General features: G+C 43.5%; 1 protein-coding gene across 1 annotated transcript in view; it reads left to right on the forward strand.

Moving 5' to 3' along the window:
• The first annotated feature begins 7,200 nt into the window (after positions 1–7,200).
• The window catches only part of ERICH6 (glutamate rich 6), a 29,525-nt gene continuing 14,930 nt past the window's right edge, over positions 7,201–21,795 (forward strand). Inside the window, exons 1-9 of the mRNA XM_053903721.1 lie at positions 7,201–7,710; positions 8,783–8,840; positions 13,073–13,164; positions 16,155–16,217; positions 16,493–16,548; positions 16,642–16,758; positions 19,097–19,210; positions 20,396–20,553; positions 21,696–21,766. Of these exons, the coding sequence (XP_053759696.1) occupies positions 7,293–7,710; positions 8,783–8,840; positions 13,073–13,164; positions 16,155–16,217; positions 16,493–16,548; positions 16,642–16,758; positions 19,097–19,210; positions 20,396–20,553; positions 21,696–21,766 (1,147 nt within the window). The 5' untranslated portion in view covers positions 7,201–7,292. The remainder of the gene's footprint in view (positions 7,711–8,782; positions 8,841–13,072; positions 13,165–16,154; positions 16,218–16,492; positions 16,549–16,641; positions 16,759–19,096; positions 19,211–20,395; positions 20,554–21,695; positions 21,767–21,795) is intronic.

Here is a 21,795-nt window from a genome sequence, read left to right on the forward strand (position 1 = left end):
TCCGGCTCCTTCTCCCCTTTTCTTCTTAGACCTTTCCCCATCTTGGTGTTTACCTCTTGGAGAATCCAAACGAACACAAAGCTCCTGAAGGATGAGCACACTTCTGCCATGTCCCTGAACCTGCCCTTACAGCATCAGTAATCTAGTCACCAAGATCCAGTAGTCTTTTCTCAGGCCTTGGTCACCACCTCTGGCACAACGGCTCATCCGAAATCTTGGCTCCTTTGTTTCCTTCAAGGTAGATGTTGTGGACTGAATATTTGTGCCTTCCCCAGATCCCTATGCTGAAGCCCTAATTCCTGATGACATCTGGAGATAAGGCCTCAAAGGAATCAAAGCTAAGTGAGGTAAAAGGGTGGGGCCAGGGTCCAATAGGATTAGTGTCCCTATAAGAGGAGACACCAGGGGCGCCTGGGTGGCTCGGTCGGTTGAGCGTCCGACTTCGGCTCAGGTCGTGATCTCGCGGTCCGTGAGTTCGAGCCCCGCGTCGGGCTCTGACAGCTCAGAGCCTGGAGCCCGTTTCGGATTCTGTGTCTCCCTCTCTCTGTGACCCTCCCCCGTTCATGCTCTGTCTCTCTCTGTCTCAAAAATAAATAAACGTTAAAAAAAAAAATTATAAAAAAAATAAAAAAATAAAAAAAATAAGAGGAGACACCAGAGAGCCCAAACCCACTCCACTGTGCTCACGCAGCCAAGAAGAAAAGGCCAAGTGAAGACCGGGGGAGAAGCAGCCATCTGCAAGCCAGGAAGAGGGCTCTCACTAGAAACCAAATTCGCTGACTCCTTGGTCATGACTTCTAGCCTCTACAACTGTGAGAAAATTAATTTCCGTTTTTTCAGCCAACCACTCTGTGGTATTTTATTATAGCAGCTCTAAGTGACTGATATGGTGGGAAAACCTAGTCCTCCAGTAGGTGAGAGGAGAAGGCTTTCCTTTCTCCCAGGGTCAGAAGTCTGAAATGAATCTTCAGGACTAAAGTCTGCCATGTTGGCAGGGCTGGTTCCTTCTAGAGGCTCTAAGGGAGAATTTGGCAAAAATAAAAGAGGATGATGTGATGGAGGCCTGGGGGTGCCACTTGAGGTCAGACACGAACGAGGAGGAACCACACGTGCAGAGAGCTGAGGGCAGGGTGAGAGCAAGAGCCCAGAGGAGGAAACAGCTTCATGTATTGGTTTCCTGTTGCTGCTGTAATAAATTACCACAAACATACTGGCTTAAAAGACTACTGATTTACTATCGTACAGATGGAATTGCTTATTCATCTGTTTCATTCTTTAACGCCTTCTTGTAACTTCCTTCCAGAATATAAACTTCATGAAGGCAAGGGTCTGGTCGGTCTTACTCCCAGCTGTATCCTCAGAGACTAAAGCACCGAGATCAAGTATTTGTTGGATAATTCTCTAACTGGATGCAAAAAATGAGGGAGTCAACTGAGGTACATCTACTTGATGTAATATAAAAATTAAATGATGAGAATGTTTACGACATCATGTTAAAAGGATGGAAAGCATGATACAAAATTATGTATACTCACAAGATGTAAAACAAATATATGAAAAAAGGTGACCGAAAGAAAATACCTCTAAATGTTAATAGCGTTTGTTTCAGGTTGCTAGAAATATGGATAGGATTTGTTCCCCCTTTTGTTTTTATTTTCTGCATTTCCAGATTTTTCTGTAGCAGCATGTATTATTACTTTTCAAATATCTGGGGCTCTGGGTTAGATATAATCTACCAGGTCATACCGGGTAACGGCTGCCTCTTTCCTGAGTGTCTCCTGATTCCCCTCCCCTTGATCCCTACCCAGGAGCAATCTGGTCAAGCTCTAGGACATCCTCTGTGCCTGTCTGGCAGTAGGCTACTTGTTTCAGCTTCTGGTATAGTTATTTGGGAACTTGTCACATCTCCCCTCTGTCTCTCCTTCCCAAAGGCAGAAGCCTTCCTTACTCGTTTCTGTATTCCCTGCAGTATTTCTTTGGCCCTTGGGCTGTACTTCAAACATACTGCCCATCACCATAACCTTTTATCTCTCCTTTTTTCTCTTCTCCCTGATCTTGCTCTCCCATAATCTGTAGAGTCTAGCAGTCTAGTCTAAATGTAACCACGCCTTGCTCAGAGCCTCCAACGGCTCCCCATCTTCCTCAGAGGAAAAAGACAAAGGCCCTTAACAATTGATCACTTGCTTCCTCCACTCCAGCCACACTGCCCCCCTCCCCTCTCCCCACGCCTGAAACACTCTTCCCCCTCTTTCCAGAGATCCCCCTGATAGCTCCCTCGCTTACCTCAGGCCTCTGCCCTTCTAGAGAGGTCTTCTGTGCCCACCTCCATAAAAAGGCAACTATTCCTGCCCACAACTCTGCACCCCTCCTACACACATTCACTTTATGTTTCTCCATAGTGCTTATGACCTTCAGACATACTATTTATTGTACAGTTCTTCTCAATCTAAGCACCATGAGTGACAGCAGAAACCATCTACACCGCTGCTTCCCCAGGGCCTGAAACAGTGCCTACTCTACAGCATCCCCTCGATACATATTTTTTGAATGAGTGAATTACTGAGTATACTAAATGAGAATGAATGAATGGATGAATGGGGAGTTGTGTAGGAGGCAGGAAGGAAAGGGATGGCCCAGGAGTGGTTAGTTTCACCAAGGAAGGGCATCTCCTGCCCTGTAACTGCAGGGATAGTCCAGAGACAAGAAACAAGAAATAGAATTAGGCTTACAGATTGAAAGGGATGGAATCAAAAGGGCTATAAAGCCAGGCTTGACCTCAAAAGAACACAGTGAGAAGATATGAAGACAGGGAGGAGAGGGCAGGAGGATTTAGGGACTTAGGGGTAGAGAAAGTGTTTGCTACGGCACATTTCCCAAAGGCAGTCTCTGCAGCATGCATAGCAATTGGGAAGAGTGTTTGATATAAAATATTAAAGGGAAAGATAAAGTAGACGTCACTGCTAATTAAAAGGCATTAAACATGCTTTCAGAAATCATCCTGTGAAAGGAGCTTGTGGGAAAGGAGGGGGAATCTGACATTTACAAAGATGCCCCTCATAGCTCATTATTATGGTCTGAATGCTGTGTGCTCCCAAAAGATCCTATGTTGACATACTAAATAAAGCCCAATGTGATGGTATTAGGAGGTAGGGCCTTTGGGAGGAGCTTGGGTCCTGAGGGTAGAGCCCTGGTGAATGGGAATTGTGTTCTTATAAAAGAGACCCCCACAGAGCCCCTTCCCCTTCCAGCACCTGAGGACAGAGCAAAAAAATCAGAGGTCTATAAACCTGGAAGCTGGCTCTCACCAGGCACCAAATCTCTCACTGCCTCAATCATGGACTTGCAAATGTTTAGAACTATGAGAAATAAATTTATGTTGTTTTAAGCCACTCAGTCTGTGGTATTTTGTTATAGCGGCCCAAATAGACAAAGACACTAATCAGCCCTCATCAAGGCTGTGGGTCTTTGCTATTGTTCCTTCACTGTGAATGAGAGCGATGCTTACCAAAAGCATTCTGAAGAGACCCTGTGCTTTCTTTCTGAACTGAGAGCTATCTTTGCATGCAAATATTGTTTGCACTGGGCAAAAATTCTCTCTCTTGCCTTTCTCAATGTGGATGTATTCATGGCAGTCTTCAGAGACACAATGGTAAATAGAAAGAGAAACAATATACCAACTGATGACAACAGAGAACAATTACATAGAACTATATACTTTTGACAGGAGAAAAAAAAGTTTTAAATCAACTTAGCATTGGAAGCACCTAAAACATTTTAGAGATTACATAAAAGTGACAGTATTTTCTAAACAAAACTATGGGGGCCTGAAGGTAAAATACAAGATTCGTTCTTAATAAGAAAAATATTTTAATGACATGCATGTAATATAATAACAATAATAATTAAAGTTTATCTCAAAATAGCTCTGTGAATAAGGCAGATCAGAAATCTCAGATCAGGGGACCAAGGCTGAATAAGCTGAGTCAGTTAGCGAGGGGTGGTGCCTAGTTCTCAAATCCCAAGCCCCCAACTCCAGTGAGGAGGGGGGGGAGGGGAAAGGGGGGAGGGGACCAATAATGGCTCAGTGTCATCTTGTCTCTGATTGGCCAAAAGAGGGAATGATGTTTCATTACAGAAGATAAATGGTTCTTTGTAGAGTAAGTGGATCCAAGGGAAGGGATTCCTATGACTTTCAGAATGGCCTTAACAGAAGGTCTACATATGGCTTCCTTAAAAATGAATTCACTGTACAATTGCAAAGATGCTATAGCAGCCACAGAACCAAGCCGGGGGGGGGGGGGGGGGGGGGGGGGGGGGGGGGAGGGGGGCGGGGGGCAGACAACTCATCATAAGTGCAAGCGTTTTTACCCTTGCTCTCTCCAGCCCCGCAGTCACACCCACATACTGATTTCCATTCTGCTCTCCAAGGACCCTGGGAACAAACAAGCTTGCCTCCTCTAGAACAAATCACTTCCCCATGTACAAGTAGCTGGTGAATTTCATGACCTCTAAGGTCCCTTCCAGCATCAAAATGCTTTTATTGCCCAGAAAGGGTTGGGCTTTTTTTTTTCTTTCTTTCTTTCTTTTTTTTTTTTTTTTTTTAATACCACTTAACTTATTTGTACCTCGACCTCTCTACCGCACCTCCCTGTGCTGGCCCTCTTTCCCCGCCCTGAGCCTGGCTGGAATGCTTTTAAATGCTTTTTCGCTCCTCTCCAAACACCCACACTTTACCCTTCCTTCCAGAGCAGCTCAACTGTCTTCTCCCATCTGTACCAACTGCTCTGCTAGCCTATGAGTTATCTCCTTCTTCCAACAATATTCTGTGCATTTTCTCTCTGACTCTCTAGAGCGCATGGTCGGTTTTGTGTCTTCACGTGACCTGCTCCGCCCCAGCGCCCCACAGCTTGCCAGACTCCTGCTACATGCACAGGTATCCCAAGAGGTAGTGAAGAACCATGCCTCTCCCATTCACTGCCATGGCCTAGCACCAAGCAGAGGGCTAGCTCACAGTGCTCATGAAATATTGGACAGTCATAAAATATTGCTCAGTGATTGCAGACACCTAAATTCTCACTTCCTGCTCCCTTGAGAGCCCTGTGAGTACAAGTCTTCTGGGCCGGAAAGCTCACACATAGAATTCCCTGATGCCATGAACCGACCCAATATTCACAGCTAGATCTCATTATTATTACAAGCTGGTCTGACACAGCCAGGCCATTTGGTTTTCTTGTTGGACAGAAACAGTCTTGAAGAATAACAACCTCAGACAAGATGCTATAGTCTGAATGTGTCCTCTTAAAATTCTTATGCTGAAACCTAATTTCCATTAGGTTTGGTATGGTTTCCATCAGGTGATGGTATTTAGAGGTGGGGCCTTTGGGAGGTGATTAGGTCAGATGGGCAGAGTCCTCATGAATGGGATTTGTGTTCATATAAAAGAGGCCCCAGGGGTTTCCCTTGTTCCTTCTGCCACCTGAAGACAGAGCCCAAAGACAGAGGTGTATGAGGCAGGATGCAGATTCTCACCAGACATCACGTCCGCCCGATCTTGTTCTTCCCAGCCCCTAGAATTTCTGTTGTTTATAAGCCACACTGCCTATGGCTGCTATAGCAGCCCAAACTAAGCAATACACAGGTTACTGGGACACCATGATAAAATGAAACAAAGCCACTTCATAATTTTGTCTAAGCATAAAAATAAGGTCACTGTGCCACGACCGAACACTCCATCGTAGAATTGCCCCCACTTTGACAGCATCCAACTTAGAGCAGAACCCTGCTTGCTTAGACCATCTCCCAAATCATCTAACCAAAGCCTAGACCCTGGAGGTTCTTTCTACCGTTTTCTTACTAAGACACCTTGCTGTAATAGGGGATAACTTATTTAACTACCTGTGTGTTCCTGGTGGTCTTTGGCTGAAATGCACTGACAGTTGTAGGCTGTCATTTCACATTCACGGATACCCACAAGCAAGTTAGGGGCAAAGTTGTACTAGTCCCAATTTACACAGAGGGAAAGCGAAGCTGAAAGATGTCAGGTGATTTAAGAGCTCATACAAGGAGACTTCTAGGCCTCATACTGTTCACTTAACCTAAGAATCAGTCCAGGCCCTTTTTACAACACCCAGATATCTTCAGCCACAGAAAATCTTTGCTTTCTTTACCTTTGCTTTCTTTTTTTTTTTTTTTTTTTTTTTTTTTTTTTTTTTTTTTAAATTTTTTTTTTCAACGTTTATTTATTTTTGGGACAGAGAGAGACAGAGCATGAACGGGGGAGGGACAGAGAGAGAGGGAGACACAGAATCGGAAACAGGCTCCAGGCCCTGAGCCATCAGCCCAGAGCCTGATGCGGGGCTCGAACTCACGGACCGTGAGATCGTGACCTGGCTGAAGTCGGACGCTTAACCGACTGCGCCACCCAGGCGCCCCTACCTTTGCTTTCTTTACCTTAGAAGTCAAACAGCAGCAACACAATCCCTCCCGCCAGGAACATTTCTCAGTCTTGAAAGGACTTTGAAAGGAAGCTGAACTCTGCACTGAACATGTACATTCCAGCCTGGGTGGTAAGTAAACAGATGTCCATTATACCTTATACTGTATTCCTCTTTGTGTGTGTACAAACATTTTAACAAAAATACAGTGAACTGGAAACAAAGACCCAGAAAGACACAGGTGTTACCTAGGTAGCCAGATGTCTCAGGCCTTGCAACAAGCACGACTGGGTCTAGAGGGAGACACCCATCTCGGGCACAGAATTTAAACGGCATCAAAAATCTCATTAATCAAGATAAATAATGAAGACAATATCTTAAAAAATCAAATCAGCAAACTCCCACCCGTGCCTGATCTTATTATAAAGTTTTATCGTTAAGTTTGAATAAGCATGTGTCTACTGAAAAACCAAAGTCCAGCGTCAGCAATACCAACTGGCCTAACAGCGTCCATCTCTGGTAGCCTCTACCCCAAACAAAGAAACAACGCTCCAAAGGAGGGAGGAGGAAAGGGAGATCAGTTCGCCACATGCTGTGAGGGGTCTCCGTGACCCCGGAAAGGAGGTGAGAAAGAAGCTTGCAGAGGTCCTGGCTCCTTAGCGGCTCTCTGCCCCGACGCCCCTGTCCCCACCCCTCCGGTTCTGTGCTGCCGCTCTAAATCCCAGAGGCTTGGCGTCGCGCCGCTGGCCGTTGCCCCGGGAGACGGGAGACGCGCGCACCGTACGGAGCTGGACACCTGACTGGGACTGGCGGCCGCACCCGCCACTGCGCTAGCGGCGACCCTGCTTCCCCCCAGCCATGGCCAACCCGCACCCGCGTCACGGCTCCAGAAAGCCGGAGGAGGAGGAGGTCCCGGAGGAAGAAGAGGAGGAGGAGGAGGAGGAGGAGGAGGAGGAGGAGGAGGAGGAGGAGGAGGAGGAGGAGGAGGAGGAGGAGGAAGAGGAGTTGTTGGTGGAGGAGAAGGAGGGGGAAGCAGTGGAGGGGAAGACAGGGGACGCGGAGGAGAAGAAGCTGGAGGTCCAAGGGACGTTCAGCGAAGAGTACTTCTGGAAAATGATGGACATCGATGACAGCAGTGACGAAAACTCAAAGGCCTTCCTTCCCCGATTAACCAGCATCACCAGCCCCAGCCTGAGCCCGACCCCCACGCTCAGCGGGACGCTGTGGAGCGAGACACCGATCTCGAGCTCACACTCGAGCGTCTCCTCCCAGAAAAGTACATCCCCTGCCCGCCCCTTACCCTAAGGCTTCCCTGGCCCTCGGACCGCTGGTCCCGCCACTCCAGAGCCTTGGTCTACCTGAGTGTCTGGTTTCTAAACACATGCACCACCCCACACACAACCCAGTCTATCTTGGTCCCTTTATTCAAAGGCACTGAAATCTTGGCTGAGCGTTCTGTTGGCTCACGATTTAGGACATCGGTGTAACGCTTGGTGAGACTGGAAACTTGGGTAGTGCTTCACCGAGTGCATTTGCAATACCTCTATGTGCATTCGGGCCATGATGCTGTTCCCTCCCTCCGTCTCTCTCTCCCCACCCCCTCCCCTCTGTCTAGGCCTCTCTCACACCTCCCTCTCCCTGCGTCTCCCCCTCTGTTCCTGTCTCCCCTTCCCAGTCCCTCTTTCTCTCTTTCTCAGAAACACACACAGGAACATGCCGCTCCCAGAAGAGCAGTCCCTTCAGGGTGTTGTGCTACCAAGACAGTCCTGTAAAAAAAAAAAAAAAAAAAAAAAAAAAAAAATTGTGTTTAGGTTCCTATGCTAAAACCACTTCAGTCACTTCCTTAAAAAGAAAGACAGCACTTATTTTGAGTGTTGACATTTCCATCAGGACCATCTTTGTTGAGTAGAAGAAGGTGGGAGGAGGTGTCCCTGGCAATATAGGATGTTTACCAGCATCCCTGGCCTCTAGCCCTGGCTGTGCCGTGAGCCCCCACTCTGATCTGGGACAATCAAAAACGTCTTCAGGGGCGCCTGGGCACCTCAGTGGGTTAAGTGTCTGAATTTGGCTCAGGTCATGACCTTAGGTCATGATCTGAATTCGACTCAGTTCAGTTCAAGCCCCGCATAGGCTCTTTGCTATCAGTGCAGAACCCACTTCCAATCTTCTGTCCCCCCCCCACCCCTCCCCGCTCACGCTCCCTCTCTCGAAAATAAATAACCATTAAAAAGATAAGAAAAAAAAATATCTTCAGAGTTGCCAAATGTCTCCTGGGGGGCAGAAGTTGTCCTTTTGAGAACCACTGATGTAGAAGGAGTGGCTAAATTCGTCAACGTTTCATTCAACAGGTTTTCCTAAGATATTCCAGACATTTAGGAAAGACATGTCTGAAGCGGATTTAGATAGGTAAGAAAATGTTTTGTTTTCATATAATTTTTTGAAGCTGATGATGTTTACTTTTACCTCGTGGATAAATATGTCTGGAAGTAGAGTAAAAATAATCCAGGGCACTTACAACCAATTTATTAAAAAAGGATTTTTAAAAATCTATTACTGTTAGACACTTTGGGGATAGAGACACAGTCCCTGCCCATCTGCAGCTTATTATCTACCTACAGAGAAGACATGCCCACTTGATATAACATGAAATAATAACACTGTACAATAGCAAGTGCTCTGAACGTTTAGGACATTGGTCTCTATTGGCGAAATGAGACCGTGATTAGACACACCTCCTGTGAAGGAAAGTGGAAATTATGGTCTTATTTTTTTCCTCTCTCTTTTTCTTGTTGTTATTGCTATTAGCTGCCAAGCACAGGAAGACACCAGAGAAATACCTTTTGGAACATCTTTATAAATCTTTATAAAGCTGAGTCCACGATCTTGAATTACTGTTCACTTAAGCTTTGCTTTTACAAGCAACTTTTAAAGTCCTAAGCATAAACAGGATTGTTCTGTCCCGCTCTTACGTTTTTATTTATCCTTTTAATTCAACTTCAAAAATAATACATGTACATGGTTAAAATATTAAAGTATACAAAGGTGTAAAATAAAAAAAAAAATTCCATGCCCTTCTTCACCCCCACACTCCCACCCACCAGGGTTAACATAGTGTTAACAGCTTATTTTGTTTCTAATTTTATGTTTATTTATTTTAAAGATTTTATTTTTAAGTAATCTCTAAACCCAACATGGGGCTCGAACCCACAAGCCCAAGATCAAGAGTTGCATGCTCTACGGATTGAGCCAATGCACTTCTACTTCTATCTTTCCTCTCACCCTTTCTTCTCCCAGTTAACAGCAAATTATATATTTTATAAATATATGAGTATTTATATATTCATATAAAGTCATATAAATTCATATAAAGTCATATTACTTTGCCAAGTTTTATTGTATTTGTATTATATTTTATAATCATAATTAACTCAATACAGGTTAATTCTGAAAATTGAAAAACAATCAACAATACTCACAATTTCATGCTAAGAAGCCAATAATGTGATTGGATTCTGCACAAAACCCCAGATTCCTATGTCCATAAAACTTGACTCCTAAAAGGAGAACTTTTCAACTCTCAGTTTTTAATTGTCTTCAGCTTTCCTGATTGGGGTTAAAGGGCCACACTTTCCTGATTCCCATATTGCTTGCTTTCTTTTATTCCTTTTCTCTTTGCTGGAGAAACTCCACAGGTAATTATTTCATGTAGATCTCATGGGTAGTCAGATTCCTGAGTTCTTGCCTGTCTGGAGATTTCTTCATTTTTACCATCATACTTAATTAATAACATAACCTGGCATTAAAGAATACATTTAAAACCATTTTCCTCAGAGCTCTGAAGACATTGCTTTTTTGCCTTCTAGTATCCGGTATTGCTGATCAGTCTGATTCTGAAACACTTCTGATATTTATTTCCTCCCCTTCATGTGTCTTCTTTAGAACTCCTACTAGATGGCTATCGGCCCTCTTGGATATCAAGATTTTTTTGTATTTATGATAACATGCAGCCCTTGTACAAAAGTTTTTATTTTCGTATTCATATTTGTAATTTCCAAGAACCCAGAATTTCTTTCTGTTCAAATAGTTATTTTTTGATCTCTTTTAAGGGTACTTTTATACTAAGGTTCTTTTTTGTTGTTGTTCTTTGAAGTTCTTTTTTCGGGATTAATTCTATTTATCTTGGTCTTTCTCTTTTATGCTATTGATTGCCCTTAAGTAACTGGCAATCCTTCATTATCAATTTGTATTTACAAATGAATGGCCAGTAGGTAACCAGAATGGAGTCCTTCTGCAGCTGAGTAGCTCTTAACAGGGTGTATCTGGAAGGTTGACCGTGTCCTACGTGGGTGGATGGGGGATGTCAGAGGCGGCAGCTTGTGGAGCGTTGGTAGGAGGCAGGCAAGCTGCATACCCCACTATTACTGGAGTTTGGATAAGGACACTTCACTGTGTGGTTGGAGTTCTTCACGCATTTCACTTCTGGGCGGGATGTCCCCTCCTCCTTTCTCATCCAGGCCTATTGGGCAGCTTCTGTGTAACCTCATACTATGCTCTGCTTCTCTTTCACACCTACAACCTCCTGAGATAGGCTGCCCACTCTTTGTAGGAAGCAGCTTGGGGGGCTTTATCTAGAAATAAAAAGAACAGCTGCCTGGCCAGCTGCTCTGAGATGACTCCCTGAACTCCTCTGATTGCAGTCTCCAGTCCCCTCCTCTCTGCATTTGGTTGAGTCTGAGCTAGGGACTTCCCAGAAGAATTTTACTTACTTCTCTTGCTTTGAGCTGTGGTGTTCTCCACCCTGGTTTTCCATCAAACTAAAGCCATTTATATTCGTTCTTTTGGGACTTCAATATTACTTGTCTACCAATGACACCTTTCTTATTTTCCAGGGCTATTTGTTTATTTGTTTGTGTTTGTTATTTCAGTAAGATCTGGGAAAGGAAGGGAAGGAGAATTGGGTGCTCAACTGCCATCTTGACCTGGACTTCCTATTAATATGGGAGCCTCTCCTTACTTGATCAATTTCTTAATTTCTCCTCATAAATCTTCCTAAGATGCTTCTTTTATATTTCAAAGCATTCTCTGGTGAATTTGGTGAGATTGTGTTTTGAAGGAAATCTATCCTTAAATGTCATAAAAATCAATCAATATTGGCTCACCTTCTATGTTTTATTGCCCTATTACTATTCTGGTTGAAAATGGGGCCAACTATACATGGCAGATAAATACGGAGAAACACAGGTTTTGAAGCCAAACAGGCCCAGGCCCCATTTGCATCTGGCACAATACCGTTTTTCAGGGGTTCCCTAGAGTCTCAGTTTCCTTGCCTGTAGAGGAGGGAAGATCGATACATGCCTTGATTAGTCTCTGTTAATATCAATGAAATCATGTGAATAAAGCAAATACTACGAATGTACCACTACGCAGTCAGTTCTCAGGAAATGTTCATTTTGTTAGCCTCCGTCATCTCGTCATCTGCCACCCTTCCGCAGAATTTCAGAAACAATCTTTGGTGTCGGTTTAAGGAAGGCAGAGAGACCTAGAGGAGCCACGTAGGTCTGATTTTGTTCACCACTGAACTGGAAAAAAGGCCAAACGTTCAATGTTGTCTAGGGATTGCTCCTTAATATTCTTTTTTACCCTCGGTCCCTGTAGCTTGTTTGGGAAGTTAGACAAACAGGACTCCCCCAGAGACTTGCACAGGTGGCTTTGGCTGAGTCGTTCTTCGCTTATTACAAGACAGAGTCATTTTGGATCTAAAGCACCCCACCGATGCAATGTGCCAAGGAACAAAGCACCAAGAAAGGAGGGTGGAGAAAGAACTAAGAAAGGTGAAAAAGTGACAACCCTAAAATTGATTCAATCATTTGAAAAAATGTGATAATTTTAGAAGACCCAGCAAATCATCACAATTTGCTAAGCGTGCAAAATAATTGAAATTCAAAGAGGCAAAGGAACTTGAAGCACTAGTTATTACTTACTTGTTACCAGTAACAGTCATTGTAACTAGTAAAAATCAATACGTTTCTGCCTTCCTATCATGTCAATGACAACTCAAGTAACTGAACTACCTGCAGAAAGAATAAATAATACAAATTGTTTGATTACAGCGCATTTCACTTCAACTCTTAAAAAAAAAAGTTTGGGTTATTTTTAGGCTACTTAATTGGGTCGCCTGGCTGGTTTAGTCGGAGGTACATAGGGCTCTTGAACTCGAGGTTGTGAGCTCAAGCCCCATTTTGGGTGTAGAGATTACTTAAATAAATAAAACTTAAAAATACATAAAAATAAAATGAATAATATGTCTCATTTAAATTCAAGTATATGTTTAAACACACACACCATCACCACCACCATCAACACACATGCACAGACATAGTGGTCGTAATTTATTCTCTGGGGGGAAAAATATGGTATCGGGAGACTCCAGCACTTAGAAAGGAGTACTTTCCCTATAATGCAAACACACTGTGCCTGACTTTACTGAGAGGTAAGAATGGAGGAAAATATTTCAAAGAAAATAGAAAGCCGGATCTTCTACCTACGTGTGTTACTTGATGGCTAAATGTGCTATATTTGGAAGAATGGCTAACAATTATGTAGGCATACTCACAATTAAGATTTTGTCTCAACTTCAGGACTATGTATCACAGTTTGTATCCAGGAATTCCAACGTCAGTACAAACAGAAGAAAGCTGGCTTCAAAAATTTTCTGGCAAAAGGCGGCCAAGTGAGTAGTTTGATTTCTTAGCTTTTGCTCAGAGATGGGATTGCACATCAGAAAGAGCCTAGCTGCAGGCACTGGGGGAGAGCCAGGTTTGAATCCCAGCCCAACACAAACTGACACGGAGATGAGGGCCTCATGGAGTCCCAGGTTCTTCCCCTGTCAGTAATAATAGTAATACTTCTGTCACAGAATTTTTATGAAAAGCAAAATGAGATTAAATAGCGAAGCCCTTTGGCATTTCGTCTGTAATAAATGCTAATGTTTATGTTCTCATAAAAAAAAAAATCTGCCATTCTATGTTGATGCGTATCTTCGTTTTTTATCAAAGCAGTAACATGCACGCTGTAGTCTAAATGTCAACCATCAAGAGATAGATAATACAAAAATTAAAATTTTAATTTATCCCAGTATAAGGATTTATGAATAGCATTTCCTGGTAACTTTTGTATTTGTTTTATGTCACCTATTCATCAGATGTTTATTGAGCACCTATCATATGCCAAGCACCCATCATAGTCCAAACCCTGTTCTAGGGAAATGGCAATGAAAACAAAAACAAAAACAAAAAAACGAAAATGCCGGTCCTCGTGATCTGGCATGAAAGTGTGGAGGGTGGAGGTGATGGTGAGAGAGATCATAAAAAATAAGGAAAATAAGGAAATATATATAATATATAATTAGGTGATAATATATGTATTATATATACATTATATATATTATATATAATACATTAAGTGCTAAGGAGGAAAAGCAGAGGAAAGGATGGAAAATGTTGGGTGGGAGGGGTAAGTTTACCCAGGGTGCTCAGGGAAATCTTTACTGAGAAGCTAAAATATTTGAGCAAAGACCTCAAGGACATGAGACAGTGAGCCAGGATGATCTTAGGGCAAGATTATTCCAGGCACACGGACTAGCAGGTGCCTCCCCCTAGAACAAGGAGGCAGTTGGTGTGGTTGCGGTAAAGTCATCAGGAGGACAACTGAGGGGGGATAGGGTCAAAAGACTAATTGAGGACCAAATCTTTTTCAATGGGAATGAAGTAGAAAGATCCCTGAGGATTTGTACAGAAGAGTGACAAAATCGAACATAAAAAGGGACCAAATATTAGGCAGATGCTAATAATTCCCAAATTAATCTACACAGTGTAATTCTGATGGGATGTTTCAATGGAATTTGACAAGTCGATTTGTCGCCCTTGCTTCGCAGTGTTAAAAGACAAACTGAGGTATTTTCAGATTTCTAAATTTGAGCAAACATGAATGGAATGGGGCAGTGCCAAACTGGAAATAGGTGGGAGGGCTTCCCAGACAACAGTAAGGAGATTTTTACAGAGAAGACACCAGATCAAAACGAGGACATTTTTTGATTGGCCATGGCTTAAGGGGTTGTATTACTTGGGAAAGCCTGGTTGGCTGTTCGTGGTTGGCTGTTCCTAACCTTGAGGCATTTACAGAAATTGACTCTGGCTCAGGTTTCAGTTTGCTTTTCTAGGCTACACACGAAGGCATTAGGGCCACCTCATCTGATGGCCACTTGATTAACAGCAGGAACCTAGTGTACCTCTCCATTTCTTTCAGACCTTCTTTTATAGCCCCCCCCCCCCCCATATAGGACTCATGCAGCTCTTACTAGTTTATAGTCTTGTATTGATATAACAATTGGAAACTTTTTTCCTGTTATATTTACTAATTGATTATTGTCAACAAGAAGGAAATTATTGATTTCTATATATTAATCTTGTATCGGACCCCCTTGCTGAAATTTCTTATTCTAATAGTTTCTAAGTTGAAAGTCTAGGAAACAATTATATTTCCTGTAACGGCAACTTTATCTCTTCTCTAATTCTTTTACTTAGCAGTGTATCATGGATATCTTTCCATGTCAGGAAAGATTGATCTAATTCAATGAAACAACTGCATAATATTCCCTTATATACAGTTATTATGGCTTATGTAATAAAACGGATTGCTAGGTATTTCAGAGTTGGTGTGGTTTGATGTTTGGAGCTCGTCCCTATAACAAATAATGCCTTAATAAACATCTGTGTGCATTAATTTTTTCATACCTATACTGGCATTTCTGTTGGACAACATGCCTAAAACATATTCAAAATTTTTTCAGATACTCCACATAGGAAAACACATCACTTTCTGAAGCCCACCTCTTTCTCCAGTAGCAGTCCTTGCCGCCCATGGCTCTGGGAGGAAATGGGCCAGCTCCCCCCCCCTTTACCCCTGCCCCACTGTAGGTTGATCTCACTGGTTCTCATCATTCCAATTCTATCAGCTTGAATCTCCTAGACGGTTATTCCAAGTTGCTGATGTCCGCCTTCCCCATTTCTAATACTGCCCTGGAATCTGTGGAGGGAATAATCCTCCTGGTTGAGTTAACAGTCTTGAGTTAGAACCTCTAGCACCCTTCTACCTGAAAAATCTTTTACAAAGTAACAGGTAGAAGGTAGACAACATAGTACTTTTAAAAACCAGAAAAGGGAACACCTCGGTGGCTCAGTCGGTTAAGCATCCGACTCTCGATTTCGGCTCAGGTCATGATCTCACAATTCGTGATATCCAGCCCCACATCAGGCTCTGTGCTGCCAGTGTGGAGGCTGCTTGGGATTCTTTCTCTCTTGCCCTCTGCCCCTCCCCAACTTGTACTCGCACACACACACTCTCTCTCAAAATAAATAAGCTGGAAAAAAAAGCAGAAAACATAAGAGTCTGCACCAATGTTTATAGTCAAGTGAAGTATGCATCTCTGTAGTATGTTAGGACTAGAAAGGAACAGGGAAACTTTTTTCGATGTGATAGATCAGTGGTGCCTTCCCTCTGTTCCTTATTGTTGATAAAATGTTATTTGGAAAGAGCAAAAAAGTAAAAGGTCAAACAAACACAAATAAGGGTACTTACTTTTCCAAAAGGCATATTTTCTTTTGTATTAAACTTCTTTTCTACTTTGTCAGGATTGATGACAAGTGTATGCTCGTTTTACAGGGAAGAAAGTACCCTCTATAATTAAGGAACCTGAACATGAAAATCTGGCTTCTAAGTTAAGAGGTAAATAGATAGAGTCCTTCCCTCTGCCGGCAAAGGCAAACCAGCCTTAACTCAGACAGGGCACACCCCCTCTAGAAAAGCCCTCCCCTAAGAATATGCTCAAGAAGGTGGTGAAAAGGTTTCAGGGCATTTAAACTCTGTGTGTGTGTGTGTGTGTGTGTGTGTGTGTGTGTGTGTGTGTGTGTGTTTGACACGGGGTAGTGGGTTAGGAGAAAATGGAACACACTGTACTAAGGTTTTAAACTTCCTTTCTAAATTGATGCTTTTCTCTGCAGAAAAATGGGTAATTAATCCAGAAGAGCGAAAACTGAATGTTTTATGTGAGTTGGAGGTAAGAAATGTTTATCGGTCCAATAGTACACAGGGTTCGTTGTAAATATCACTTATTCAAACGTCGATTCTCTCTCTCTTTTTAAAAATGTAGTTTAAAGAAGACTTCATAACACTGTTTGAGCCAGCTCTGAAAACACTGCCCAGCATTGGGCCACCATCCATTCTGAAATTCAAACAAGAGAGTTCCAATATAGGCATTAACTTCAAGGTGATTTTAATTCATATTATTTTTAAATTTGAAAATGTTTTTTATTGATAAATGATGTCATAAGCCACATGATGATTTGCACACAAGACAATGAACATGCTTTTTAAAAAATACACGAAGAGCTCATTTATTTGGAATAGCACTTAGGGCGGCTGTGTTTGTTTCCTGGGGCTGCTGTATCCAAATACCACAAACTGGGTGGCTTAGAACCGTAGCGACTTGTTGTCTCGTCGTTCTGACGGCTAGAGGTTCAAAATCAGTATGTCAGCGAGCCCAGCCTGTAGGGGAGCATCCCTCCTTGCCTCTTCCTCGTTCCGGTGTGGCCATCAACCCTTGGCTTTCCTTGGCTTGTGGCTTCTCCATTCCGATCTCTGCCTCAGTTGTCCTGGCGTTCTCTGCATCTGTTTCCAAATGTCCCTCTTCTCCAGGCACACCACTTAAATTAGATTATGTAAATTATGTAGATTACGTAAATTAGTTACAACTTCAACCTATCTTTTCAGGGGACAAAATTCAACGCACCAGAGCAGTGGGGGACCGAATGGTGGTATGATTATTTGCAAACTCTGGTGACCTGGCCATGTGGAGAGAACAGCATGCTCCCCAGATTGGCACCCCCTTATTTCTTCTGGGGTCTGCTAACGGTGCAGGCTTATCCACTGGAAATAAGAGCCATCAATTGTGTGAGCCTGCGCCCCACAGATGTTACGCAGGGTCGATGGGAACGCTGTGTGGACACAATAACGTGCTGCTCATTGCCGCTTTGTGCAGCACATTAAACTATGCAAGTCTCACAAGGAGTTGCACACTAAATGTCATGTAGTATCAGTCAATATTTGCTCTTTATATCTGTCCATGTTTCTAAACTTTATGGCCACCCTATAGACTCTTCAGGCTGAAATTCTTTTATTCAAACCTAGCTCCTTTCTCTTTCTGAACCACAGAAGTTTGTAGTCAAGGAAGTGTCTCGAGTTTTCTTCTGCTGACACCCGGAGATGGTCCTACACATGAGGAAAGCCTTGTAGCCTTTCTTCCAGGGAGTTGTGCCTGCATTGGCACCAAGGCAGGGCTGGCTTCTCCTGGATCTTGGGCAGATCCTTCAGGTCCACCTAGATGGGGCTTTGACACTAGTGTAGTTCAGGGGCGGCAGTAGCTGGCTCGCCAGCTCTCCTCTCCAGCTACACTGTCTCCAGGAGCAGATTCCAGCCCCACTCATGGTCTTTGGAAGAATCTCCACCTTGCTTCCCCCACAGGTGAAGGGGTGAAGGGACCATGGGCTGAGGAGCTCATTAGCAAGACCCTCATATGGAAGGGTTGTGGATGGCCTGGAATCGCCACACTCTTTTTCTGCCTGCTCTGTCACTTAGGTGACAAACTACATGTGTCACCGCCATCTCTCTATGGTGGGGCTTTACTCTCTAGGGTTCTGCTGTCAGCGATGTGCAGTACTTGCCATTGGGTAGTTTCGGTAACCTCAAGATTCGGGCCATCACTCTGGTGGTGAATGCCTGGCCGCACAGGCCCCCTCGCCACCCTTTGGCCCCACAGTGGCCATTTTGCTAGTCCCAGAGAATGGCAAATTACAGCTGGCTTGGTAGCATTCGTGACCTGCGACTCATACATGATGTGGGTTTTCCTGGAGGCCTGTGCTAAGGCTGCTTGCTTGCCCAAGAACCCCTGCAGTCACAGTCGTGACCTCAGATCATAAACATGGCCATAGTGCACCAACCCTTGAGCCCCTAACTCCCCTGTGTCCTGTTGCTTCTCCGGGTCTCCCCCACCCCTTCTGAATTACCTTCACAGCACAGTCAGGAGAATCCAGAGCCCCAAGCTGGGGCTAACGCGTTATCCTCTGTCTCGTGCCTCCAGTTACACGCCATAGTGCCCCTCCCCCATGAGGAACTCGGCTGTCAATAGTAAAGTCATTTGTGCAACTTTCTTCTTGCGTTGAGGAGACATCCTAAGGATCCACAAGCTCCTGATGGGCTCAGCTGTGCTCTGGTGAACGGTGCCAAAAAGAGGCCCTCAATACACCACCTCAGCCTCTTCAGTCCTCACCAGCCCTTGAGTAGAAATAATGTCTCATTACTGGAATCTTGCTAGTTTGGTGCCTCTGGTAGAGGATCTTACCCCCCTGAAAGTTCCCCACCAGCTAGTTCAGGGGGCCCCCAGGGATTCCGGCAGGAGTTCTCAGACAGGTTGGCACACAGCCCACCAGCCCTGCTCTCCCTCTGGACTTTTGCTGGCCTTGCCCAGAGTCCCAGCAGCATCTACTGCTCCCAGGGCCTCTGGGCCCTCCTGTGGGCACTCATTTATTCTTGTTTTCCTCTCTCTGAAGGAAGAAGAGGAGGAGATATCGCCCACGTGTGAATTTTGTGGAGGCGATCTAAAATCATTTCTTTCCAATATGGATGTTTACTGTGACGATGACAGCTCTAAACCAATAGAAGATGTGAGTTCTAATGCAGGTTCACTGAGGAAATGGTGTTATTTAAAAAAAATTTTTTTTAACGTTTTATTTATTTTTGAGACAGGGAGAGACAGAGCATGAACGGGGGAGGGTCAGAGAGAGGGAGACACAGAATCTGAAACAGGCTCCAGGCTCTGAGCTGTCAGCACAGAGCCCGGCGCGGGGCTCCAACTCACGGACTGCGAGATCATGACCTGAGCCGAAGTCGGCCGCTTAACCGACTGAGCCACCCAGGCACCCCGGAAATGGTGTTATTTTTAAACACACGAAGTGTTTCCTCCCCCGCACTGCAAGTCTTAAAAGAGTTACATGTTAGCTGTTGGGGAAATGCAAATCATAATCACAATGGGATACCATTCCATACCCACTAGGATGGCTATAATCAAAAAGACAGATAATAACAAGTGTTGGCAAGGATGTAGAGAAACCGGTGCTCTCATATACTGGAAAGGGGGAATGTAATACGGTGTAGCCACTTTGAGAAACTGTCTGGCAATTCCCCCAAAAGTTAGAGACATAGTTACCTATAGCCCAGCAGTTACACTTCTAGATATATACTCAAGAGAACTGACAACATACACCTACACAAAAACTTAACACACAATGTTCATAGCAGCATGAGTCCTAACAGCCAAAAATGAAAACAACCCAAACATCCATCAACTGATGAATGGGTAAGTAAATGTGATGTATCCATACAATGGAATATTATTTAACCATAAAAAGAAATGAAGGGCTGATACATGCTACAACATAGATGAACCCTGAAAACATTATGCTAAGCAAAAGAAGCCAATCACAAAGTACCACAATTGTATGATTCCACATATATGAGCTGAACAGAACAGGCAAATGTATGCAGACAGAATTTAGCTTAGTGGTTTCCAGAGGCTGAGGGGAGAGATGGGGAGGGTTAACGGATAAGAGTTCGTGTTCTAAAAGTTGGCCGCAGTGATGGTTTTGCACAACTCTGTGAATACACTAAAAGCCATTGACTAGTACATTTGAAATGGATGAATTGTACGGTATGTGAACTCTATCTCAATTAAGCTGTTACTAGGAAAAAGCTACCATAGATTGTTATCCAAATTTCATTAGCCATTTTTGCCCCCTGTAATTATCTTCCTCTAGGACTAATGAGATGAACATGACCTCTTTGTTTTCCAGGTCTCCTGTTGTAGTTATTTTCAAAATCTGATTGACTACATCTATGAGGAAAAACAAAAAATTCAAAGCTCTAAAGCTGAATTAATCTGTATTGACCCTCATGCAGCCCATGGCAGTGAACTTGATAGACTCAAAGCAAAGGAAAAAGCCCTGCGGAGGTAACATTGAACCTTTGATATTGAGACTCAGGCCCGCTTAAGCTTTTTGTAAATGAACCTTGTTTTTTCAAAATATTTAATTTTGAAGATGTGTTCTCAGTAATGAAATAAAAATTGGCCAAAGCAAACCTATAAAAATTCCTGGTGGGGGCGCCTGGGTGACTTGGTTGAGCAATCGACTCTTGATTTCAGCTGAAGCCAGGATCCTAGAGTCATGGGATCGAGCCCCATGCTGGGCTCCAAGCTGAGCCTGGAGCCTGTTTGAGATTCTGTCTCTTTCCTTCTGCCCCTTTCCCCAATTTGAGCTTTCTCTCTAAAATTAAGAAAAAAATTTAATTTGTTAAATAAAAATAAAATAAAATTCCTGGTAGATGTTATTGAGATTCAGAAGCTCCCAGAAACTCTGGAAACTCACCAATTCAAAGTAGAAATTTACCAGGGTGCCTGGTTGGCTCAGTCAGCGAAGTGTCTGACTCTTGATTTGGGCTGGGGTCGTGATCTCACGGTTGTGGGATCAAGCCCTGCATCAGGCTCTGTGCTGAGCATGGAGCCTGCTTAGGATTCTCCTCCTTCCTCCCTCTCTTTGCCCCTTCCCTGCTCGTGCTTTCTCTCTCTCTGAAAATAAATAAACATTTTTTAAAAATAAAAATAAAATAAAGTAGAAATTTACCAATTGTGGGGCGCCTGGGTGGCTCAGTCGGTTAAGCGTCTGACTTTGAGTCAGGTCATGATCTCACGGTTCGTGGGTTTGAGCCCCGCGTCGGGCTCTGTGCTGACAGCTCAGAGCCTGGAGCCTGTTTCGGATTCTGTGTCTCCCTCTCTCTCTGACCCTCCCCTGTTCATGTTCTGTCTCTCTCTGTCTCAAACATTAAAAAAATATTAAAAAAAAAAAAAAAAAAAAAGAAATTTACCAATTGCAAATTCTCAGGGCAATTTGGAATTCCCATATTGGAGAAATTTGTTGAATTTGTTGCCTGAAGAGAGTAGAAACTTATATGTATGGATTAAATGCCTGGATTCACAAGTAATAATAGATAAAAATAATAATGGATAGTATGTAAACAGTTAAAATTTGTACTAAAATTCTGTTTTAAGCTTCAAACACATTTTGGATTTATACAGCATATTTTTTAATTTTGTAGAAAACAGGAGCGACAAATGGCCAGACAATTTGCACTAATGACAAATGAACAGACTAATTTAGCTGAAGACGGTGAGTTCCTCAATGCTGGTGTTATGGGT

Source organism: Panthera pardus, unplaced genomic scaffold (assembly GCF_024362965.1).
Source record: "Panthera pardus isolate Hobbes unplaced genomic scaffold, ASM2436296v1 HiC_scaffold_16, whole genome shotgun sequence".
NCBI classification, from domain to species: domain Eukaryota; kingdom Metazoa; phylum Chordata; class Mammalia; order Carnivora; family Felidae; genus Panthera; species Panthera pardus.